Genomic DNA, 17925 nt, shown 5'->3' on the forward strand with positions numbered 1-17925 from the left:
AACCCTTAGGTGGACCCATAGGCAGAACAGATTTTTGAAAATGGAATTGCTCTGAAGAGAGGAGGGGCCACCTCTGTCATGCCCTGGAGAAGCCCCAGGCGTCTGGGATGAGCTGACGGACACTTGATCCAGGGCCCTGAGGGCCGCAGCTAGAGCTGTCCCCAAGGCCATCCTCAGGGTGAACACAAAGGGCTCTCAGGATTCAGAGACCAAATCCTTTGCTAGTTCAACTAAAGTGACACCCGGCATAGGGCAAGGTTAGGAAAGACTTCACCAAGGCAGTGGCTTTTAAGCTGGGCCTTGAGAAGGAAGGGCATGACTTCAACAGGTGGGAAGCAAAGGACCAGAAGTGGGTGGGTGTTGGAGAGCAGGTGCTGCCCTATCTGGGTAGAGAGTGGGATGCGTGGAGAGTGAGAGTGCGGGGTCCCGAGGGCCATGGAGTAGAGGCACCACGGAGCAGGGCAGCGACCGGATCACTGGGGGTGAGCACGGGGAGCTTGGCAACGTGATCAGTGGATACAGTGGGGGCCGGGTCCAGGGCCCTGGTCTGTCAGCACTGACTCCCAATCCTACTGCCAAGTTCTTCCCAACAGGGAATATGGGAGGGGTTTCAATGTTCGCCTGCCTCAAGGAGAAAGCTTTGGGATGGTGGACGAGGCGTGGAGAACTCGCAGCGCTCCTGCTCAGAGCAGGATACACCCGAGGGATGCTGGCTCCTGCAAGCTCCAGGCCCTGGACGAGGACCCAACCATGTCCCTGGCAACCAGACCCCTTGCCAGGGGCAGAGGAACCCAAGTTCACCACGAAGATAGGAGCTGAAGGGAGCGCATGTCTTCAGTGAAACCAGGGACCACCGAAGGGAGAAATCAAGGACAAGCACGGTCTGGAGTTAAAACTCTTTATTGTCCTGCCCAGGAGCCCCGCACAAAGGAATCCGTGGAGCAGGGGTGAGGGGGGCAGCACAGGCCTGTCCCACAACTTGAAGTGAAGGGGGAGCCGTGGGAGGCGGGAGGAGACAGCTCCCGTTCAGCTCCCTGATGGCGCTGGATGCTCCGACGGCCCCCCGACATCTCGGACCCAAGGGGTGCCGTCACCAGTGCGAGGCCCGTACCTGGGGCCAAGGACAAGCTTTGTTACATTGCTCTGATCTGCAGGGGTCACTCTGGATACGTCAGTGTCACTCATCTCTCCAGCCTGGTTGGGGGAGCCCAGGCCCCAAACTGCAGGGGGGAGATGGACCCAAGTACTTGGAGGCCCTGGGTGAGCGGGAAGAGGGGGCTGCACGGGCTGGCGGCCGCCAGGAGCGGGGCACAAACTACCCCTAGTGCAGCTTCTGGCAGACATCTGAAGGGGGCCCATCAGCCCTACTGGACCATTCTAGAGGCCCGTGGAGAAGGCCCCAGGGTGGCTGAGTTTATGCAGACTTCTTGGTGTACCTCCACCCTGGGACCAGAGTCCTGGCAGGAGAATGGGCTTCAAATCCAGCTCTGCTCCCTGTGCTGCCTTGTCTGGTGGGTCCAAATATCCTTCCCTCCCCCACCAGGCACTGGGCTGAGGCAGAGGGAGCCCAGCAGGCAGTGGCAGACACAGCTCTAGAGGGAAGCTAAGGCTTTTCCAACAGATGAACAAAGGGTGCCTCAAGGGTGGGAGTCACAAGCCTGGGAAGGAGGGGGCAGGGAGCTTCTGAGCGACCAGTGAGACACAAAATGCAAACACCTCCACCCCATGCTCATCCTCAGCCCTTATCCTACCCCACTGAGCCCAGACCCCTGGGCCCAAACCAGCAGGCCCATCCCTGCCTTCCGGGGCGAGGAGGAAGAATCTGCAACAAAAGGTTATGGCGGCGGCCTCCTCAGGAGCCTGGCGGGCCCAGGGCCATGGGGCAGCCATCACCGCAGGTTAAAGACCAGGCTGACGCTCAGGATGACGCCCAGCAGGAGGACAAAGGGCAGCCAGGTCTTCACGAAGGCGCCGATGCTGATGGAGAGAGAGGGGAGCATGGGAGGGAAGGGGCCAGTGAGTGGGCGTGTGGTCCAGCACACTGTCCTCCCACAAACCCAGACGGGACCGCTCCCCACAAGGAAGCTCCTGGAACTACCCCCCTCAGCCCCAAACTCAGTCAACTAAGGGACTGGGTTAGGCCTGGTGCCCGCTGTGGAGGAGCACCAGCTACGGTCCTGGGCAGGGGCTGTTCCAGGCTCCTGGTGGAGATGTGACACCTCGCTGGGTGGGTACAGGAGACACGTCCACCCTCTGGGCCTTCCTGACTCCATCCACGATCGCCCCTGTGTCTGGGGAGAGGTCGCCAGCGAGAGGACCAGAAGTCTTCAGTCTGGGTGGGGAAGCCAGGAGCGCCCTCTGCTCACAGTGCAGTGGGCGGGGAGGGGTCGGTGAGAGTTAGCGCCGGGCTATGGCTCAGCCCGCTTCGACCCCGCCTCTGCCTCAGTCTCTGTGTGACCACAGACAAGGTCTTCCCAGGAGACCTCTAAAAGCCTTTGGACCAAAAAAGACCCTGACAATCTGCTTTTCAGAAGCGCTTAATGATGAGCACAGCTGGAAGAAAGCCTGGAGAGGCAGCCGGGCTAGCCCAGGTGTGTGCTGGCTCCCCGGTGGGCGGGTCACTCCACCTCTCTGAGCTCCCTTCATCTGTGAATTGGGACCAAGGCCTTTGACCTCATAAGTCATGAGGTGGGGACTTTAAAGGTCCTCCCAGGCCACCACTGGGGCCCACCCGCCCAGAACCCTGCCTCTGATGAGGGATGCTGGGAGGGGACCCTATGGGGTCACCCATCCTCTTCTGAGAGTCCACCTGTTCACTGGACCTGAGCACAGGGCTCTGTGCACACGCAGCATCCCTGAGGAGCCAGAATCATTATCTCCATTTTCCCAGGGACAGTTGCAGCTCAGAGAGGCCAAGGCAGCTACCCAAGATCTCACAGTGAGCAAGGGGCAGAGCTGGGCTTCAGACAGCACTGCCCTCTCCACCAGGAGCTCAGCTACAAGGGGCAGAGCTGGGCTTCAGACAGCACCGCCCTCTCCACCAGGAGCTCAGCTACAAGGGACAGAGCTGGGCTTCAGACAGCACCGCCCTCTCCACCAGGAGCTCAGCTACAAGGGGCAGAGCTGGGCTTCAGACAGCACTGCCCTCTCCACCAGGAGCTCAGCTACAAGGGACAGAGCTGGGCTTCAGACAGCACCGCCCTCTCCACCAGGAGCTCAGCTCGTTGTTTTCCTGCTTTGTCCCTGCTGGCTGAAGGACCCCAGAAATGGCCCCGTTGGGATCCGTGGGAGAGCGGTCCCGGGGAGGGTGGCGGCGGCCAGGGGGACAGGCAGCGCACCTGACGTACTTCCCATACAGCAGGCAGAAGAAGCAGAGAGTCACCATGTTCCAGTTGGTGCTGTTGTTGTAGCGCATCAGGTTCAGGGCCAAGGCCACATGTGAGTGGCAGTTGTCACAGCAGAGACTGTGCTGGAGATGCAGGATGGGCTGGGTCAGGATGGGCTGCGGGGAAACCTCCCACCCTCGTTCCCGCCCTCAGGAGTGGCCCACCTACCATGCGGTGCTTGTACTCCTCAGAAGCGTCGTGTACAGCCGTGTCCCACGCGTTGGGCCCGCTAGCATATACCTGAGCAGGGTCCAGCTTCCAGTACCTGAGGGGGGAGAAGGGGTTCTGGGCACTGGCTCAGCTCCATGAATGTCCCCTGACGCCTGCTCTGTGCAGGGCCCTGAGCCGGGTGCTGAGGCTACAGGGGTGAGCCAGGTCCAGGGAAAGGGCCACACAGCAGACAACTGGAACAGTGTCCACCGCCATGTGGATCCTGGGGAGGATATGAACTCACTCAGTGGGGATGTGAGGGGCTTCCTGGGGGTGACACGAGTCCAGTGTGAAGGAGGAAGGATTAGCCAGGCGCAGAATGGGGAGTGAATATTCTAGGGAGAGGGAACAGTTTGAACAGAGAAAGAGGCACAGAACTGTGCAGTGTGTACCAGAAATTAAGAAACTGGGCACTGCTGGGGGATTCAGATGGAAGAACGGGGTGAGGGATGTTGGAAGGTGAGGCTGGAGATGCAGGGGGGCCATGTTCTGGGGGACTTGAAGGTCATCCTGAGGAGTTCATCCATCAGAAAGCATTCTCCCCATCTCCCCACGTGGGAGACTAGGGTGAATGGGAGAATAGCTGGTGGAGCTAAAGTCTGTGAACCTCAAGCTGGGTGACACCCCAAAGGGTCTGGGCCAGGGGGCACTGGGAGGTCAGAGCGCCCTCTGGCTGCTATGTGGGGAATGGCTTGACAGAGGAGCCTACAGACTGGACCAGTGAGAAACCACTGTGGCCGGGACTTCAGCTGCTCAGGGGTTCCTGCCTGGAAACGGGTGTCCTTACAACTCTCGCTGAGGAGCAGTCTGGCAGCAGACACCCAGACCAGAGGCCCCTGGCTCACATCTCCACCTGCCTGAGGGAGTCAGCAGGGTTTGGAGAGCACAGCTCCAGGCTGCCTATGCTGTGTGGGACACCAACTCCTCCTTGGGCTCCACCCTCCTGGATGCTGCCTTGGGCAACAGAGCATCTGATGCTGTTCTGAGCAGACTGAAGACTGAGGCACTGTCACCACAACTGAGGTGGGCCCCCAAGACAGAAAAAATGAAGTCCCCAAACCCCATGCAAACCAGCAATAGCTCCAGGAGAGACTAAACTGCCTTTATTCTCTCCAACCAGAACTTTCCAGCAGAGTTCCAAACCATGCCTCCCTCACACCTTAAATGGTGTGTTTGTTCCTTGAGGGGCAGGAGAAAGAGTCCAGGTTTTGCAGTGAGACAGACCTGCATGTGAGTCCCAGCTCTGCCACTTCCTGTGTGATCTTGACCAAGTCCCTTCCTTATCTTCACCTTTCCGAAGGAGCTGACAACACGACCTTGCAGGGCTGAGGCAAGGCCTAGATGGCCCGTGGATAAAGGACCCAGCCAGGGACTGGAGCAGGAGATGTGTGGTACAAGGTCAGATGCTCTGGTAGACCCTGGCTGCCCCCCTTCACCCCATCCTCAGGCTGCTGGCTCCTGCTGTGCCCCAGAAGGCCTGGCCTGCTGCTCCAGGTAGGAAGAACCTGGCTCTAGGGCCAATCACACGGATGTTCATCACTTACTTGGCAGGCTTCCCGAAGGCCATGTTGTCTTCCTGTTGAGGGACAAGAGCAGAGGTCAGTGGGGAGCCCGCATCCAGCCCAGCAGACAGACCTGGGATGGTGGTGGAAGTGTCGTGACTTAGAAGGAGGTAAGGTGGGTAGGCAGAAGTGGAGCCCGGGCCCTGCTCTGGGGTTGGCGGGATATCTGAAGGGCCAGCAGCAGCTCTTCTGTGTGAAGAAGGCAGTGTGGCAGGAGTGCACAGAGCACTGCACCTGGAGACCAAAGACTTGGGGTACAGCCATGACTGCCTCTCTCTGTGGCTGCCAAGTAATTCTCTCACCCTCTCTGGGCCTTGTTTTCTCCAGGTTCTCTGGTCAATCTCTGGTCTTTGTCCACAGGGGAGTGGTCTCCTTCGTGGCGTGAATGAGGACAACCTCTGACCTCCTGACCCGACAGTGGTGGCCCACACAGAATCTGGCAGTGTGACTGCAGTCAAAGCAGGATGTGGGGTGGGTTGGGGTGAGTGGGCTAGACACAGCGGTTGGGCCTCAAGAGGCCTGCTATGAGGGGGATGTTTTAGCCAAGTCCTAGACCTGCCACACAAGATGTGGGGTACAGGAGTTACAAAGGGACAGATTCTGGGTTCAGAATCTGCTGACAGAGCTGGTCAAAGATGAATTATCATACACGTATATGGCAGTGAAAGTAATGGGTATGAAAGACCTTTGTGGTGTTAAGATGATCATGACAAATATGAACATAAGCAGGCTGGTGCCACCACACCCATTCACCCCAGCCTGACGGAGAGGAAGCTGCAACTCGAAATAGGCAGGATGCTGCCTGCTCACCTGGCGCAAGCCTACTGCCCTACCTCGGGCACATCCCCAGGGAACAGACCTGAGAGCACAGCTGGTTCATTCTAGAAGGTCCGCCCCCTCTTCTCCATGGCCACACCCAGGGAACCACGTCAGCCTCCCCTGTGCCCCCGCCTTGTGACTCCCACCTTCTGAAGGTCCAGACACTTGGTTCCTGGACCAAGGAACCAGGATGGTCTGACTCTCCACTCTTGCCTCTAACCCTACCCATGTCTTGGTACCCCCCGGGGTGGGCAAAGGGCTGGGTCAGTTACTTAAGAATCCTGGCCACACTGCCCTCCTGGCCTGTCCTGGAGGCAAGAGAAAGGGGAAAGGGGTCAAACACTGGTGAGAAGCAGAGGGCCGGACCAGGACTGCATGGCATCTGCATTCTCCTGCATATTGGGGAGACAGGAAGGCTGCCTGTGGGCAAGATAGGCTAGCTTTCCACTTGAGCCCTGGAACCCTCCAGAGGGGGGCAGAATGGGGACTCACCGACACAAAGTAGGGGCCCGCAAAGTCCCGAATGACTCCTGTGGATGTGCAGATGCCCATGTGGCCAATGATGGGGAAAAACCACCTGTGAAAAAAAGGACAGGGAAAGGGCAGAGCTTGTGGGTGTCTTTCAGCTGGTCAGACAGACGCTGGGAACACTCCATCCAGAGTGACAGCATATGAATATAACGTTGTGTGGTAAGTGTCCATTAGGGTGGCGGCAGCGGGAGGGGAAGTACAGAAGTGGGGCAAGTGAAAGTGAACAGCAGAGCCGGGAATCGGTGCAGCCCACAGAACAGCTAAACTCAAAGGACGGCAACACTGAGTGTGGTGAGGAGGCGGAGCAACTGGAACTCTCTTCTCACTGCTGCTGGGAGAGTTTCCACAGCTTTCGAAAACTGGTACCACACCCTCTACCTCAGCAATTCCACTTCAGAGTATACACCCAACAGAAACAAATGCTTGTGTCCACCAAAGCCGTGGACAAGAATGTTCACAGCACCTTTATTAAAAAATAGCTGGAAACAACAGTTGTCAAAATTCACTGAACCGCACACTTAAAATGTATGCACTTTATTGTATGTGAATTATATCTCAATAAAGTTGATTAAAAAAACCTAGAAATAATCCAAATGTCCAACAATAGTAAAACGGGTAAGTAAATTGGGGTATAGTCATACAGTGAAATAGTAGGAAACAATGAAAAATAATAAACTGCTACGCACAACATGGATTCTCACATATACACGGCAGAGTAAAAGAAAACTTACACAAAAGTGCATGCATATTATTCTGTTTATGTGAAGATCAAGAAAAGGCAAAACTAATCTATTGCGCTGGAGGGCAGAAGAGGGGTTATTTCTGTGGCAGAACTGACTGGCACAAGGGAGCCCAATGGATACTGGAAACATCCTCTCTCTTGACCTGGGTGACATGAGTGCACACACATGCAAAATTCATTGAGCCGTATACTTAAGATTTTTACACTTTATGGTACATGTTATACCTCAATTAAAAAGTTTTTTAGGGCTTCCCCGGTGGCGCAGTGGTTGAGAGTCCGCCTGCCGATGCATGGAACACGGGTTCGTGTCCCGGTCCCGGAAGATCCCACATGCCGCGGAGCGGCTGGGCCCGTGAGCCATGGCCGCTGAGCCTGCGCGTCCGGAGCCTGTGCTCCGCAACGGGAGAGGCCACAACAGTAAGAGGCCCGCGTACCGGAAAAAAAAAAAAAAAAAAAAAAAAAAGGCTTAAAAAGTTTTTTAAAAAGTGTTGGGGGGCACTTAAGCCAGCGTGTGTGTGAAACAATGAAGAAACAATGTGTGCAAGGGTAGAGATCAGGACAAAGCACGATGCATTCCAGGAACTGAAAGTTTGATTTGTTTTCAACTCTAATTTTTATTTTTATTGGCTGTGTTCAGTCGTTGTTGCTGCACGCGGGCTTTCTCTAGTTGTGGCGAGCGGGGACTACCTTTTCGTTGTGGTGCGCGGGCTTCTCATCGTGGTGGCTTCTCTTGTTGAGGAGCATTGGCTCTAGGCACACGGGCTTCAGTAGTTGCGGCACGCAGGCTCAGTAGTTGTGGCTCGCGGGCCTTGGAGTGCAGGCTCAGTAGTTGTGGCGCACAGGCTTCAGTTGCTCCGCGGCATGTGGGATCTTCCTGGACCAGGGATAGAACCCGTGTCCCCTGCACTGGCAGGTGGATTCTTAACCACTGCGCCAACAGGGAAGTCGAAAGTTTGAATTTTTAAAAGCCATGGGCATTTATTTAGAAAAACCCAAATCTCAGTTGGACCCTGATATGCAAAATGCATAGGAACTCCAGATCTGTCTGTAGTCTGAGAACCATGGCTCTACAGGAACTAGGTGCTGGAGAGACTGATCCAGTTTAAGAAGGACTCACAAGGAAAAAAAGAAAAAAGGACTCCCAGGGCCAGCAGCCACGTGCTGATTTGAAGGCTGCCTGCTGGGAGGTGGAGGCAAAAGCCACAGAGATATAGCCCAAAGAAACAATTACATGGGGCTGGGGCAGAGCCAGCGAAGACTTCACACAGGAGGCAACTTTTAACCTTGACCTGTGAAAGCACAGGATGTTGACAGGCAAAAAGCAAAACTCCAAGGCAGCAAAGTGCTGCGTGTGCCTGGAGAATGGGAGGGAGACAGGAGTTCAGAGGCTGTTCTGGAATACTGGCAAGAGAAGATGGTGATCCTGACCAGAGTACTGGTCAGGTGAGAAGCAGATGGCTTGAGAAGATCTTTAAAAGGAAGACTGGGCAGTTTTATGACGATAGGATAGAGCTCTCCCAGGTCTGCAGCTTGAGCACCGGGAAGGATGGTGGGGCCAGAGTGGTCTTTTTGTTTTTGGCTGTGCCGCATGGCTTGCGGGATCTGTTCCCGGACCAGGGATTGAAGCCGGGCCCCCGGCATCGAAAGCGCCGAGTCCCAACCTTACTGGATGGCCAGGGAATTCCCCAGAGTGGTCTTTTAAGAACATGATCCAGATTCTGCCATTCCCTTGCTTTAACGTCCATTACGGGCTTCCTATTACACTTAACTCCAAACTCCTTCCAACAGTCTGGCCCTGCTTATTCCTTGAAGTCACCTCACTCTTCTCTCTAGCTACACTGCCCAATTCTGGCTCGTCAGACACACCAAATCCTCCCACCTCAATGGTTTTTTTTACATTTGCCTTCGTCCCAGACACTCTTCTAGAGCTTCACATAGCTGGCTGCTTCTCATCACTTAGGCCTCAGCTCAATGGTCAACTTTGGAGGTTTCCCTTGACAGTGCCTTCCAGAGTAGCCACACACAACCCCAGGCACCCCAGATCCCATGACTCTGCTTTAATTTCGTCATAGTATCTACTGTTATCTGCAATCATCTTGTTTACTTACATGGTTACTGTCTTTCCCCCCTAGTATGTAAACTCTGAGAGAGCAGGGATTTTCTCTTATTGATTAGAGTAGCCCCCAGGGCAGTGCCTGGCACATAGCTGCAGCTAAGCAGTCACTGACTAAATGATGCATGAATGAATATCATGCATTTAAGAGTGGAGTCAGGCTCTGAGGTCAGACCTGGGTTGAGTCTTGACTGTTTTGGGCAGGCACTCACTCCCATCTGTCAGTGAGAGGTGAACAATGATGATGATGACCTCAATGGGGGGCGACTGTGAGGATCAAACAGGATATGCCTGCAAAATGCTTATGACACTTCCCTGCACTTGGTAGTTGCCCAATGTTGTTATCATGAGGTGTACAATAAATACCTGCTATCTGATTGGCTGGACGGGCTGGCGTACAATAAGTTGCTTTAGACTCATAGTGGCCACAGGATGGACACTCAGAACTATGGGAAAGTAGCTCCTCTGGCTTCTCAGGCCCTAATCTCAAGACCCATCTCCACCTCCCACCCTCAATTCCTTTCATCTGGTTGGGGAGAGGTCTGGGTTTGACCAATACTCCACATACCATGGCTTCCCCGCAAGTAGAATAAAGGCTGGAGACAACAGAAGTCTGCGCCTGGGGAAGCCCCAGAGAAGAAACTCTCAAAGTATTTGTCAGTCTGGAAGCTCCATGAAGGCAAGCTCCAAAGCTGCTTTGTGGACTACTGTCTACTCAGACCTAGTACATAATAGGTCCTCAAGAACTATTTATTGAATGAATGAGTTATTGACTCTGGAGCTCTACCTGGTATAGGTAGACTATTTCAGTGGAAAAAGCCCTATGCTGGCTTCTAAGCCTTTATTTCCTCATCTATAAAATGAGAATGACAGTACCTATTTTCATTACATTGATAAAAGGACTGAATGAGACAGTGAATATAAAATGTTTAGAACACAGCCCAGAACAGAGTAAGTATCCAATCTTTGCTGTTTTTAGTAGTAGCAATAGCTGTTATCTGACTTTTCATGCAGAATTATCAACACTTCTGAGGGGCAGACAGATCTCTGGATTCAGTTTCCCCCTCTCTGATCCACCCCCACCACCTCCAAAATCAATGACAGTTCCTTGTGCCACATCTATTCCTAGCTCTGCATTCTAGGTCAGCAATCACCACAATGTACTACAATGGTGAGTTCACCTGTCTCTCTCTCTCCTGCTGGAAGGCGAGTCCTTTGATGGGAACATGAGCCTTCTGATGGGGCAGTAGGCCTTATTCATCTTATGAACACCTGTAAATAGATCTGAATAGAAATGGGGTGTGTGCTGCTTCTGGCCCAGATGACTGGGGATCGTGGTGCCTCCACTCAATGTTGCTACCAGCTCTCCAAAGAGCAGAGGACTCCACAAACGTGTTTTTGAGAACAGGGAAAAACCAAAGAGATCTTGGGATAACAAGACAGGTTTTATCAAAACCAATACATTCCCTCCCAGTTATTCTCACATTAACATTTTACTTTCTTCATAGCACGATTCACTATCAGTTCTTTTATTAGTTTACTTGTTTACTGTCTATCTCCTTCCACCATGATTTAAACTCTGTGAGAACAAGGATCATACCTGCTTTACTCACCACTGTATATTCTTATCACCTAGAACTAGGTGATAGGAGTCACTTAGCAGGTGTGTTAAAAAGAATACTGAGGGACTTCCCTGGTGGCGCAGTGGTTAAGAATCCGCCTTCCAATGTAGGGGACACGGGTTTGAGCCCTGGTCTGGGAGGATCCCACATGCTGTGGAGAAACTAAGCCCGTGTGCCACAACTACAGAGCCTGCGCTCTAGAGCCCGCGAGCCACAACTACTGAAGCCTGTGCACCTAGAGCCCGTGCTCCGCAACAAGAGAAGCCACTGCAGTAAGAAGCCCGCGCGCCACAACGAAGACCCAACACAGCTAAAAATAAATAAATTTATTAAAAAAAAAAAAGAATACTGAATTAATCAATGAAAACACTTTTTAAAAATTTTTTATTTTGAAAGGACTCAGACTTGGGTGTTCTTTTTTTAAATTATACATTTATTTACTTACTTATTTATTTGTTTATTTTTGGCCGCGTCGGGTCTTCGTTGCTGCGCATGGGCTTTCTTTAGTTGCGGTGAGTGGGGGCTACTCTTTGTTTGCAGTGACGTCTCTTTATTGCAGAGTCTGGGCTCAAGGCATGTGAGCTCAGTAGCTAGGTTCCCGGCACTAGAGCACAGGTTCAGTAGTTGTGGTGCACGGGCTTAGTTGCTCCGGGGCATGTGGGATATTCCCGGACCAGGGATCGAACCCGTGTCCCCTGCATCGGCAGGCAGATTCTTAACCACTGCGCCACCAGGGAAGTCCAAGACTTGGGTGTTCTTAAACAAATGCATAAGCATTTGAAAACAGAACAACTGAAGTATTTTAACATAACACAAGAATTAAGCTCATTTTAGGATCAGCAACATATAAGAACAAAAATGATCCCTTCTCCACACCACTTGGCTGTTTTTGATACAGGGAACAAATCTATTCGTCAGGTGAGAGAGGACAGGATGTAATCGAACGAGAGCAAGTTATGGAGTCAGAAAACGGAGTTTGGGATGCTTTTGTTTACTGTCATGTGAACATGATCAAGACATTTAATGGTACAAATTCATCATCCGAGAATATAATTCCTGCCTTAGAAAGTGGTTGTGGAATTCAGAGGAAAAGGGTGTGAAAGAGCTTGGCCAACTGTCCAGCACTGTGAGGAGTGGTTATTATCAGCTGTCAAGGCTGAAGCACGAGGGCAAACCAGCTCCCTACTCCCCCCTCCTCGTCCCCAAGCTCCTTGCTAAAAGGCGCCAGCAGTTTTGGAGCACCTGCTTTCTCTTCTGACAAAGGCTGATGCCATAGAAAGAACCCTGGTCTGGAAAGCAGACAGCCTGGGACCTAAATGCGCTTTGCAACTGAGATGGTGTGTGATCTTCAGCCTCATCTGTGAGACAAAGGACTGGACTCCCAGATCTCTGGGGGCCCTTCCAATGACGACATCCCAGGAGTTGGTGTGGTCCCAATCAAACTCCCACTCTTGCCTCCAGACCCAGCAGGATGTCTTGCGTATAGGAAGTGACCAGCAATCATTTGTTTAACGAATGAATAAGCCAGTGAGTGAATGAAGATGTCTCTCTCACACCCAGTTAGGGGCCCCTTTTCTGTACGCCCACAGGTCCTTAGCTTCCCAGCCTCAGTACCTTTCCGCGGTCAACAACTGTCTTTCTCTCAGATCAGACCAGGTGTAATGAGGGAGGGGAGCTTGTCCCATTCACCAGCAGAGCTCGCACCGCGCGGGTGGCGGGGTACTGGTGAACCGCGGACCCGTGGGAAGGGTTTGCTGTGTGTCGGGGCCGGAGGCTGGCCCCGGGCCGCCGGAGGACGCCACGCGGGCCCGGCTCTCCCAGTCCCCGGGCGGACGCCGGAGGAGACTCACGTGAGCACCGGTATGGGAGTCCACACCACGCAGTAAGGGAAGCGGCTCCGCTCCACGTCCATGACGCCGCCGCCAGCACAGCTAAACTGCTTCTTGTCCGTCTCGGCTGCCGTCGGCGCCTCCACTTCCGCCATCCCGGGCGGGGGTGGCAGCGGCGGCGGCAACAGGAGTGGCGAACTCCCTTCCGCTTCCGCCATGCTGCGCGCGCCCCGCTCCGGCCTGCCCCTGATGCAGCGCCGGTCGCTCGGTGGCGTCACTTCCGGAAGGTGGGGTCCGCCAGGCTTGGCCTTCCCGCCGGGAATAGGAGCCGCGTCCTTCTTGGCCCGGCCCACCTCATTCTGCGCCCGCCAGCCACGGGGGTTCGCGCTAGCACTGAACCGCAGCGAAAGGGATGCCCTCAGGCAGCGCGCAGCCTAGCGCGGGAGACTGACCTAGAACTCTGTAATTCAGTACGCTGAGGGCTCCTAAGAGGTGTGGTACAGTCTCCATATATTGAGCGCGACTTAGGTGCCACGCACTTGACTTGACGTACATTGTTTTAATCCCCATAAACTGCTTGGACGTGCGAATTTAGGTATTTCCCTCAAGTTACAAGTGAGAAACTGAGGCTTAAGAGGTGAGGTAAGTGGCCACGACTCAAAGCCAAGTCTCTCTCCCTTTTTCATTCTGTGGTCTCTTGCGAGGTAGTGGTAGCATAAAGGAAGGATAGACTAAAACAATGTGTGGCGTGTGTGCAGAAATAGGGGAAACTTGCCTGAAGATATTTGAGCTGAGCCTTGATGTTCGCCAGGTGGCTCGGGGATGGGGCTGGAGGGATGCGTGCAGCCGTGCAAAGAAAGGCCTTGCAGAGCAGTGTGCAGGAGTGTGAATATCACCTTGGCTGGAGTAAATCACATACCTTAGATGTGATCCGATCCCTTCATTGTACAAATGGGAAAACTGAGGCTCAGGGAAGTTAAAGTAATTATCTGAGATCACACACTATAAAGAAGCCAGGCTCAAATCTTGGATTCTTTGGGCTTTTTTACGGATGCCAAGATAGACAAAGAAAATGGAATCTGCTGGTGTGGGAAGGGAAAATGGGGGGACAAAGAAGGAAGGCAGCAGCTAAAAACCATGCTAGTGGGAGGTATGGATAAATCCGCTGAGGAAGGTGGGAGATATGCCTTTTGGGGAAGGTTTTTCTTCCATTGAATTACCCTCCCTCAACACTGATCTATAGAAAGCCTGCTCTCCTGTTTTTAGAACCTAATATTTTAATGCATTTTGGAGGGGTATGTCTATCTCTGTTATGGAACTCTAAGTTCCTTAATTTCAGTAGCTAGCACTGTTCCTAGTGCAGAGCAAATGCCCACTAGATGTTTACTGATTTACAGAACGACTGGATGTTTTATAAAGGTCTCACAGATATCACAGCTGAAAATGATTCTAACCCACTCAAAATTCTTTGAGTATGTTTATGCCTCTCCTGTGACCCATGTGTGTGATCCTTGATGGGCAACAACCAGCATCTGGCACATGTATGGAATAGATCAAGTGTGCAGTGCCTGTTTGTTGAATGAATAAATCACATCTTGATTCAATCACTATAGCTGTCCCATCTCTTCTGGAGGGTCTCCGAGGAAGGTCTATACCTTAGACATTCCTCTGCCATCACTGTCAACCCATAATTCTAGCAAAGGGCTGGTGGGTGCCCTTTAAACATTTATTGTTTGTAGGGATGAATACACAACCAAAGTCAGTCTTTCTTAGGGCCTGCCACAAATTTGGTTGTACTAACACAAGTACCACATTTAATCTGACAACCTTCAGTGTTTTCCCATTGTACTTTGGATAAAACACAAATATACCATGCTTACAAGGCCCTGCATCATGCCCTTTTTTTTTATTAACTTGTTCACTGTCCTACAGCCTCTTTTCAGTTCCTCTCATGTGCCATGCTCTTGTATACCCCATGGACGTGGCACACACTGTTCCCTTCTGCCTGAAATGCCCTTTCTCCCTCCAAAACTGGGTAACGTTCATTCATCCTTCAAGTAGCAGATTAAATGTCACTTTCTCAGAGAGCTCTTCCTTGGCTTCCCTATCTAAATTGGAAAGCTCCTGTGACTCTCCCCTGGAATACCTTGTTCTTTTCCTTTGTAGCACATTTGTGGCTGTGTATTGTTGGACTCCCCTACTAGGCTGGAAACTCCTTGAGGGCAGACACTGTATTTGTCTTGTTCACTTTTGTAAACCCAATGCCTAGTAGTGTCTAGCACATAGCATTTGCTTAATATTTGCTAAACTGAATGAATGGCAAATAGTTATAAGCTTGGTATGTATCATATGCTAGCTATAGACAGTCTGAGAGCAGGAACCTAGCTTGTCAGCTGCTACCTTGCAGTGCCCCAAGATTTTTAAGGGACCTACGGATGTTGGTAGGCACAGTGCTCAGTAGGGTCTGACCAGAGAGCCCTAGCTCCTTGGCCTAGGCAGCTGCAGAAGCAGGGGCATGAGGAGGGCCAGGTACCTGGAGGGAGAAACCAGCTCTTTCTCCGACTCCTCTGGAGCCTCTCTCCCAGGCTTGTTCCCCTTCGCAGCCCGTTCACAGGACCCCCTCCCACATGTACACGTCACCCAGGTTCTCTTACCCAATGTTGAAGCTTCCCTGGCCTGTGCCCTTGCCTCCTGTGCTGCTGCCACCCCTATCACCCACAGACAGATGGGAAATCTCCATCAAAGACTAACAGTCCCTTCCAGGCTCAGAGGATCACAGCAGGGTCCTGGAAGAAGCTCCTCTAACAGAGCTCAGGAAACGATTGATAGAGCTCATAGCCACCCCTCCCCCAACACACACCCCGACCTAAAATAGGAATGACCATCTGGATCCACTTATAGGACTGGCTGGGGGAGGGAAGGATGGCAGAGCTGGAAGCAGTCAAGCTGGGAAAGCTTCAAGGGTAAGATGCTGCTTGTTTGAAGGGTGAACTCAGGGCACGGTCCTCTCTTGGTATGAGTCAGGACACCCCCTCAATTGGCCCCATGTAAAAGTCCCCAGGGCTCACACACTTCCTTCCACAGGCCATCTCACTCCTCATCCTGGCATTCAAGGCCCCCATGGTCTGGCCCCAACCCCCAACCTTCTTTTCCATCCTCATCTCTCTCTCTGTCTCCCTTGGGACTTGCTTGGATTTAACCTCCCTGCCCTGTTTGCCCTTCAGAGAAAGAGACCTGCCCTTCATACCTCATGTCTTTGCTCACACTGTTCCTTCAGTAGAGTTCCTTCCCCTACTCTCACCCTTCCCCTACTCTCTACACCACTTTCAGGGTTTCCAGCAAATCCTCCCTCTTTGCTCCCAGAGCACGAAGCCTGTTTCTGCCTATCGCATATTCATGTATACTTGCATTAGCATTAGCTGTTTACATGTCTGTCTTCCCCAGGAGACAGCAAACTCCTTGAGAAGGGGACTGACTGGATCCATTGGACCTTGTAGTCAGAATGGCACCCGGTAGATAGGAAGTGCTCAGGGAATGGGACCAGAGCTATTTGATGACCATAGATTGGTCGCCTTAATGGCTCTGGTGAAGAATCACCTCAATCAGTAATCCAGGGAAGCAGGGCTGAGCCTGGGGCGATCACAGCGCAGGTTGGAGGAGCTGCTGGGTGTGACGCAGTGTGCATGTGTGTGTGTCCTCTCTTCTGCAGGCTTTCTGCTTCTGCTCCATTGGATTCCCCCCATTAAGCCCTAAACTGTCTTCCTGGATGGCTCCAAACCTTTCTGTGGTGGGGAGGGGACCACTGGGGCCGATACAATGCAAGAAACCATTTGAGAACAGACCCTCTGACCCTTTAGACATCAGAGTTTTACAAAACGACTTTCTTCTCCATTCCATTTTATAGATGGGCAAACTTACCCAACAAATTAGAAAGCACAGCTAGGACCAGAATCTAAGTGTTCTGCACCCAGGTGGGCAGTAAAGCACAGTGGTTAAGCATATGAACTCCAGCCGGCAAGCCCAGTATTGACCCTTAGCTTTGTCAGTGGTTGTCAGACCTTAGGAAAGTAACCGAACCTGTCAGGGCATCAATTTCCTCATCCCTAAAAAGGGAAACGAAGATTGCAAAGTTCTTGTAAAGTTTGTTTGATAGGCTATAGCTGAACAGCTCCTGGCCCAATATGAACACTCAGTGTTGGCTGTTACAGCAATTCAAACCACTCATCACCATCATAGGACCCTTAACCACTTAAGCACTTTGACGCGCATCCTCTCACTGTGATTTGGGGCCTTCTTACGATGCAGTGAGGTAACCAGAGCAGGTATCATGGCACCCATTTTCCCAATGAGAAAAATGAGCCCAGAAAGGTTCAGGAACTTTCCCAAGATCTAAGCATAAATTAGATAGAGTTGGGGTTCTGCACCTTAACCCTGGGCTATCTCTGCTGGTGACCCCCTTTAGGGCCATTAAAGAGTGATGAGGACGAGACCTGAGATTCTGTAAATCATCAGAAAAAAGGTGCAAACTGTGGCATCACTAAGACCAGGGCCTATTTTATACATATATCAAGAAGTGGCTCGGGTGCAGGAGGCAGACATGGCTGAACAACAGAGTGCCTCACACCTGCCATCATATCCATCAGACACAGAGCCTGGCACGCAGTGGGGCACTCCACGGCAGAATGTATGGGGCAAGGCTCAAGATTTCTAGTGAAATCTAACGTTCAGGGACTGTGTGCAACCCCCATATTTGCTACCCACACCTTCCAGATAATGTGGAGGCACCAGGAGGGCAGGGACTCATCTGTTGCATGCATTGCCATTAAGCTAGTGCTAGGCCAATAGGAACCCAAAAAATACCATGGCATTAAATAAGAAAGTGATTCTTAAAGAACTGGACCAGGAATCCGAGATTAGAGATCCAGTCCTGGTTTTGCTTCTAATAACTTGGGTTTTAGGCAGTCCATTCCCTCTTCCTGCCCCTCTTTGGAACTCATTGTCCCTATTTGTAGTTCTCAGAGTATTCTGGGTGGTTCTGATGTATAGCCAGGGCTGGGATCCTCTGAGCTGATCTCTCATCACCTTTTAAGTTCTGCAAATGCATTTCAGCA

The 17925-nt window shown here is 52.2% G+C and overlaps 1 protein-coding gene across 5 annotated transcripts; it reads right to left on the bottom strand.

The window, feature by feature from the left end:
* Positions 1 to 882: 882 nt before the first annotated feature.
* Positions 883 to 13056, bottom strand: TMEM222 (transmembrane protein 222). 5 transcript variants are annotated; one of them, XM_027109540.1, is made up of 7 exons: positions 12836 to 13047; positions 6470 to 6554; positions 5141 to 5172; positions 3555 to 3651; positions 3348 to 3469; positions 2220 to 2332; positions 883 to 1977 (listed from the first exon to the last, which is right to left on the bottom strand). In XM_027109540.1, exons 1-7 carry the CDS (start codon positions 13030 to 13032, stop codon positions 1961 to 1963), a joined length of 663 nt encoding a protein of 220 aa, XP_026965341.1. In that variant the 5' UTR covers positions 13033 to 13047; the 3' UTR covers positions 883 to 1960. The 5 variants fall into 5 exon arrangements, with proteins under 5 accessions (XP_026965341.1, XP_026965342.1, XP_026965344.1 ...); XM_027109541.1 differs by lacking the exon at positions 2220 to 2332 and having other exon boundaries at positions 3339 to 3469; positions 12836 to 13056; XM_027109543.1 differs by lacking the exon at positions 2220 to 2332.
* Between the last annotated feature and the right edge of the window lie 4869 nt (positions 13057 to 17925).

This window comes from Aethalodelphis obliquidens, unplaced genomic scaffold (genome assembly GCF_003676395.1).
Source record: "Aethalodelphis obliquidens isolate GAN/ISIS:26980383/991018 unplaced genomic scaffold, ASM367639v1 scaffold9, whole genome shotgun sequence".
NCBI lineage: Eukaryota > Metazoa > Chordata > Mammalia > Artiodactyla > Delphinidae > Aethalodelphis > Aethalodelphis obliquidens.